The sequence below is a fragment of the Tigriopus californicus genome, chromosome 2 (assembly GCF_007210705.1).
Source record: "Tigriopus californicus strain San Diego chromosome 2, Tcal_SD_v2.1, whole genome shotgun sequence".
Lineage (NCBI taxonomy): Eukaryota > Metazoa > Arthropoda > Copepoda > Harpacticoida > Harpacticidae > Tigriopus > Tigriopus californicus.
The window spans coordinates 11812889-11819231 of NC_081441.1; the positions used below are offsets into that span (position 1 = coordinate 11812889).

A 6343-nucleotide genomic window follows, 5' to 3' on the forward strand; every position below is an offset into this window, starting at 1 on the left:
ATGGGCTCTGACTGTGGACTGCAGATGGAAGCTAAATCTGGTAAGTACACTTTTCTCTCAGCTCAGATCATTGTGTCGGTTGCGACGGGGCTCCGTTGGATAGACGTTGGCATTTTTTGATTCAGTGCAAGAATGAATGGTTAATTCACAAAGTAAAGAAACTGACATGGGCGAGCGAGAGTGAGAAGCAAAAATAATGACGAGAGGATACCCTAGAAATGCACCCTGGACCAATTGGACCGACTGCACGCTCCTACACTGCTTCCGCCAAGGATCCATGAGAAAAAAACCAACCTATCGTAGATAAATTTGTCTCTGGAGGCGGGATTTGAACCCACGCCCTCTGATATACCATGTCGTGCTTCCATTGGGTACATTCGACCACTCGGGTACCATGATTGTTGCATTTGTGATGTAGATCATGGCTACATTGTCAAGATTTGTGCAATTGCGCAAACGTTCTTCTTCCTTGACCAAAGTTCAATCTTGATCCACGCATTCAAACATTCACTAGGGCACATAAAAAGTCCCATGCCACGTGGGACTTATCTTCTACCTTTGCATAATGTCAATTCTTAACTTTCAATTCAGGAAAATGATTTCCCCACGGAACGAGAGGCGCTAACCCTAAAAGATTATCGAACTGAACTGACGATAAGTGTCAAAGGTCGAAGACTAGCCGTGACCCAGCAAAGCATGCTCAAGACTGCCTGATGATAAGAAGATCCAAGTGAGGTCCCTTGAGTACATTCATTCTGCACAATGTGCAAGGCGCCAATGTTCATCACTTCTTGTGCAGTTGTGGATCTCAGCTCATCCTCCCCTCGCTACACGTCGTAAGTACCAGTTTTGTCAAGCACAAATTATCCTCAAATCAAACTCTAATTGAACGTCCTAATGTGCGTTCCTCACATTTCTCGCAGCTTTTGGTAAGTCAGTGACTAGCTCCCGATCCCAATCCACAGCATGGAGGTGGGCAAATTGCTCTTGGACATTCTGATGGGCCTCGCCCTCTCCTTGTATTACGGCGTGATCAACTTGGCCAAATCCTTCTTCCCGGATCAGTTCAAGAAGGATGTGGCTAACGATGTCGTGCTGATTACCGGTGCTGGATCCGGTCTTGGTCGACTAATGGCCTACCAGTTTGCCAAACTTGGAGCCATCGTTGTGTCTGTGGACGTGAACAAGAAGAGCAACGACGAGACAGTCAAGTGAGCTTTGCCACTGTTCGAAGTCTTGAATCTTGAGCGAGAAGAATACAACTCATTTCCCGGGTTACCTTTCAGAAAGATCAACGAGACGGGTGGAAAAGCCTTCGGATACGTGTGTGATTTGAGTGATCGTGCCAAGATTTACGAGACGGCCAACAAGGTTCGAGCCGAGGTGGGGACTGTTTCCATCTTAGTCAATAACGCTGGAATAGTTTCGGGCACCTTCCTTCTGGACACTCGAGATGGTAAGTGGTGACATAGTACCTTGATCAATAGAGGATGCAACAACCCAATCATTGTCGCAACGTTTCAGAATCAATTGATCGGACTTTCAAAGTGAACATTTTGGCCCATTTCTGGACCATCAAGGCCTTCCTACCCGATATGATCAGCCAAAAGAAGGGTCAGATTGTCAATATTGCCTCGCTGGCTGGACACGGTGGCCAGTCAAAGTTGGTCGACTACTGCAGTTCCAAGTTTGCAGCAGTAGGCTTGGACGAGGCTATGCGTGTCGAGTTGAAGTATTTGGGCCATGATAACTACATCAAGACAACTTGCGTCTGCCCATACTATATCAATACAGGCATGTTTGACGGCGTCGATTCGAAGTTCATTCCGATCCTGAATCCTGATTATGTGGTGAAAATTGCCATGGACGGAATACTGACCAATACGCAGTGCGTCTTCGTTCCTTGGTGGATCAAGATTCTGATGGCCTTCCGAGTGATTTTGCCACCAGAAGGATTTCAATTACTATCTACGGCTTTTGGGTTGAACAGCTGCATGGACGAGTTTAAAGGGCGGAAGAAGATTAACTGAATGTAGCATGTGTTATTAAATTCATTGATAAATAAATGAAACGATGTCCAACGAATAAACTACTCACTGAAATTTATTTTCCAAACGTAGCACAATAGTCACATGAACTTGGGGTGCAACTGGAAACGTGGCTAATTCGTACATCAAATGAAACATCACATGCCCAATGTGTTAAAGCATAGCTTAAGAGACGTCATAAAAGATAGATCTTGCAGATGTTATGGTGTTCAGAATTCCCGACACCCAATCCAATATTTTTATTTTTTGTTTTCGTTTCCGCGGATGTTAGAGCGGTGATCCGACGGATGATGCAATGCCGGATTGGAGATTTCCTCTCTACTTGGATTGCATGTATTGAATCAAGTCAATGACGCGGTTGGAGTAGCCCATTTCGTTGTCGTACCAAGAAATCAATTTGACGAAAGTGGGGGAGAGTTGGATGCCGGCCTTGGAATCGAAAATGGACGAGTGGGAGTCGCCAATGAAGTCTGAAGACACCACATCCTCGTCCGAGTAGCCCAAGTAACCCTTGAGAGGCCCATCGGCGGCGGCCTTGACGGCAGCGCAGATCTCGGCATATGTGGCCTCCTTGGCCAGACGCACGGTCAAATCGACCACCGACACGTCAGGCGTGGGCACGCGGAATGCCATACCGGTGAGCTTTCCGTTAAGTTCTGGGATGACCTTGCCCACAGCCTTGGCGGCACCCGTGGAGGAGGGGATGATGTTTTGTCCGGCGCCGCGGCCACCACGCCAATCCTTGTTGGAGGGTCCGTCCACGGTCTTCTGGGTGGCGGTGACAGCGTGAACCGTGGTCATGAGACCTTCGACGATGCCAAAGTTGTCGTTAATGACTTTGGCCAATGGAGCCAGGCAGTTGGTGGTGCACGAGGCATTGGACACTACATGTTGGCTGCTCTCGTATTGCTCGTGGTTGACGCCCATCACGTACATGGGGGCATCAGCCGAAGGGGCGGAGATTACCACCTTTTTGGCGCCCTTGGTCAAATGCACACCAGCCTTCTCCAAAGTGGTGAAGGCACCCGTGCTTTCCACAATGTATTCGGCACCGGCTGAGGCCCAATCAATGTTGGCGGGGTCGCGTTCTCCGAACACTGTGATCTTCTGGTCGTTAATGTACAAGAAGGTGCCGTCGTGCTTGACCTCGCCTAAAAGAGAATATTGAACGATATGGTTGAGATTATCTTTGAAAGCAACGCCTATCTTGCCAATCGACTGTCTTAATGAATGCGACTCTTATTCGACCATCTTACCCTTGAAGCGTCCGTGAGTAGAATCATACTTAAACATGTAAACCATGTAGTCCAGAGGAATGAAGGGGTCGTTGACGGCCACCACAGAGGCGCCCTTGGCCACGGCAGATCGCAGGACCAAGCGACCAATACGGCCGAATCCGTTAATTCCAATCTAGACAAAAGAGATGCCCAGTTGATTTAGTTTGTTTCGAGAGAGGCTCGAGCCAAAAAGAAATGAAGACGAGATGGAAAGTTGAAGGGCTAACTCCAATCCTTTGGGCATTGGAATGGTTGCTAAAGGGTCGGTCATTGGCATACTTCCTTCCCTTCCCTAACTATCCTCCATATGAAAAGGATACATCATGCATCAGTTTTAATCATTAACGACCGTATTCGAACATGCTCGTGAAAATATTCAAGAATTCATCATTTAAAAAATCGTCGTGAAGCCTTAAGACCAGTCGGCCTCGAGTCAGATCGGCTTTTAACTTTTTCATTGACGCCCATCCGTGGGATTGAAGCCGGTCGGTCCGTACTTAAGGTAAGGTCCAAACCCGTCAGACTCAAAACGTTTTCCGAAAAAAATAAAAAAAACTAAAATAATCGTGACTTGGTTAAGCTGAATAGCCCCTTCTGGCTATTCGAGTGCCAACGCCCACCTCCCGCTGGAAATAACTGGCGAGGATCCCTTCATGTCGATCATTTCGTTCCAACCCACCACCCGGCATTTGACCGCTACAATGTCAGGGCATCTATGGCCAAGGCAGCCCTGGCCGATCAGAGCGACGCCGCCGATCTCACACGACAGTGCAGTGGAAGTGATACGCCCCAGACTGTCATGTGCATTAGTGCATTACAACCTGCCCAGCCAGGGCGACAGCCTTTCCCAAGGCGGAGCCAAGTCCCTCCTCCCAGACGAGTTGGGTCACCGCCATCTTGAATGAATAAAAACCCCTAACGCTTGTGGTGCACACCCGTGAATATGACCATCTTTTCCGTGATTCGGATTAGCCGCTCATGAAGGTGAAGATTAGAATCAAGCATGAGTAATGTATGCGGGCCAATCCTTTCAACTTACCTTGGACATGGTTCCTCGGTCCTTCCTTCGGACTCTCCCTTGCAAAGAGCTCTCGGTCGGACCCGTCGGACCGTCTCAATCCTCACCAGCCATGCACCGGCCATTGTCTGTGCCCCCTGGATTGTCTGGCTCGGACGTGTATCCAGCAGGTCTCGAGTCATCCGTCCAGGGTTAAGTTCCCCTTACTGGCTGGAGACTTGGAGACTGGATATAGAAGGAGGCGAAAACGAGCCGGAGAACAAGTTAGAGACTCGCTCGGAGCCAACAAGAAGAGAGAGAAAGAAAGAGAAAGAGAGAGAGAGAGAGTTGGTAAACCTTAGCAACACGATCTAGGCCCAGGGACGCGGAGGGTCCATATGGTCCATATCCATCGGTTCGGACCCACCGAGATAATCATGGCATTTCTGTCAGGAATGTGAAAAAGGAACCCTCCTCGCGGTGAGTGTATTCTCTGTTGGATGGGCTAGGGGCTCACCACGCTCCGACNCGGTCGGAGCCGACAAAAAGAGAGAGAAAGAAAGAGAAAGAGAGAGAGAGAAAGAGAGAGTTGGTAAACCTTAGCAACACGATCTAGGCCCAGGGACGCGGAGGGTCCATATGGTCCATATCCATCGGTTCGGACCCACCGAGATAAATTGTGATGGTTGCCATCGTTTTGTTTATACTAGGATGGAAGACACCACGTCACGAATGCTTGTCGTCTTTTGTGCTCTGACCTCCAGCCCTTCTAACCAATGAGCACTATTGCAATGTTAAGACCGACTTTTGGGCCCTCCCTTGATTTTCTAATTTCTCGGAATATCATCGGATGGAACTTTGGAAGAAGCTTGAAATGGTTTGGAACAGGTATTTGTGTCATTTGTGTTCAGGTTTAGCCACAGAAGCAGTGCATGCGCTGTTCAGTAGTTATCTTGTTTGAGTAAATCATGGCATTTCTGTCAGGAATGTGAAAAAGGAACCCTCCTCGCGGTGAGTGTATTCTCTGTTGGATGGGCTAGGGGCTCACCACGCTCCGACGCTCGCCACTATTGCCACATAGTAGTACACACAAACGTTAGAAAGATATGATCGAACAGAAGTTGCATACTTGAAACTGGATGGCGATTGTTCGTTCGTTTCTGGTTTGCCCTTGAGTTGCCCTCGTACTCAGACGGACGCCGCCAGGACTTTCAAAGTAGAGTTCACAGTGACTTTCTCAGACTTTCGACTCGTAGAGATCATATGAAAGTCACCCTGGCCAAGGGGATCGGGAACACTGCTGACAACACCGGGGAGCACTAAACGAAAGCAAAATCACCATCTCTCCATGTGATGCTCAATCTTGTTTCAATTTTACCTACCTCGGAAACAACGATTTGAAGAGTAGGCACTTATTTTGCTATGCCAATCCTGGTCGAAAAAAAAGAAACCATACCAAAATTGGCTTTGGTTTGCGGATTCCAAGCCCTAGGGCGACCCATAACTAACATATCAGGGTAGAAGTTGAAAAATGACAAGTAAAAAAATATATCATCTCGTTCCTTTTTTTAACATAAGAAAGTATTATCCGAACATATTCTAAATTGGTGTAACTGTAACGATCCGAAACTTCCCAAAGATACTGACCAACTTACCAGCCGTTCCTTTTTTCGGCCTCCAAAAGCGGCGTTTACATTCTTGTTTCGTTTGCTGAGCAACTGGAGGAAATTTCAATTCAAGCTTTTGAGTCAATCTTCTTGAAATTGGTGTACTCTTAAAAGAAAAGGTCAAGATCTCAGATACATTGAAGATGTTCTTGGCTTTGAATCTTGCATTTCCAATGTTCCATGGTTTCAGTATCACCATGGTTAAAGTCTGCTCAATTAAACCAAGGACTTCTCTACACCTCTGTAGAGAAGTCTTTGATTAAACCAGTGAGACCTTAATCTAGAGGAGTGGACATAAGCGGAGCTAGGCCGATTTTACTTTTTGTCACACCTCTTGCACGGATGCATAAATGG

General features: G+C 47.4%; 2 protein-coding genes across 3 annotated transcripts; one reads left to right on the plus strand and one right to left on the minus strand.

Annotated features, from left to right (window-relative positions):
* The first annotated feature begins 683 nt into the window (after nt 1-683).
* LOC131892634 (estradiol 17-beta-dehydrogenase 11-like) lies at nt 684-2089 on the plus strand. Its single transcript, XM_059242459.1, has 4 exons — nt 684-836; nt 924-1211; nt 1287-1456; nt 1525-2089. The coding sequence occupies exons 2-4, from the start codon at nt 967-969 to the stop codon at nt 2028-2030; spliced, it is 921 nt and encodes a 306-aa protein (XP_059098442.1). The 5' UTR covers nt 684-836; nt 924-966; the 3' UTR covers nt 2031-2089.
* LOC131892633 (glyceraldehyde-3-phosphate dehydrogenase 2-like) lies at nt 2086-4373 on the minus strand. 2 transcript variants are annotated; one of them, XM_059242458.1, is made up of 3 exons: nt 4365-4373; nt 3305-3458; nt 2086-3199 (listed from the first exon to the last, which is right to left on the minus strand). In XM_059242458.1, exons 1-3 carry the CDS (start codon nt 4371-4373, stop codon nt 2367-2369), a joined length of 996 nt encoding a protein of 331 aa, XP_059098441.1. In that variant the 3' UTR covers nt 2086-2366. The 2 variants fall into 2 exon arrangements, with proteins under 2 accessions (XP_059098441.1, XP_059098440.1); XM_059242457.1 differs by lacking the exon at nt 4365-4373 and adding an exon at nt 3946-4029.
* Between the last annotated feature and the right edge of the window lie 1970 nt (nt 4374-6343).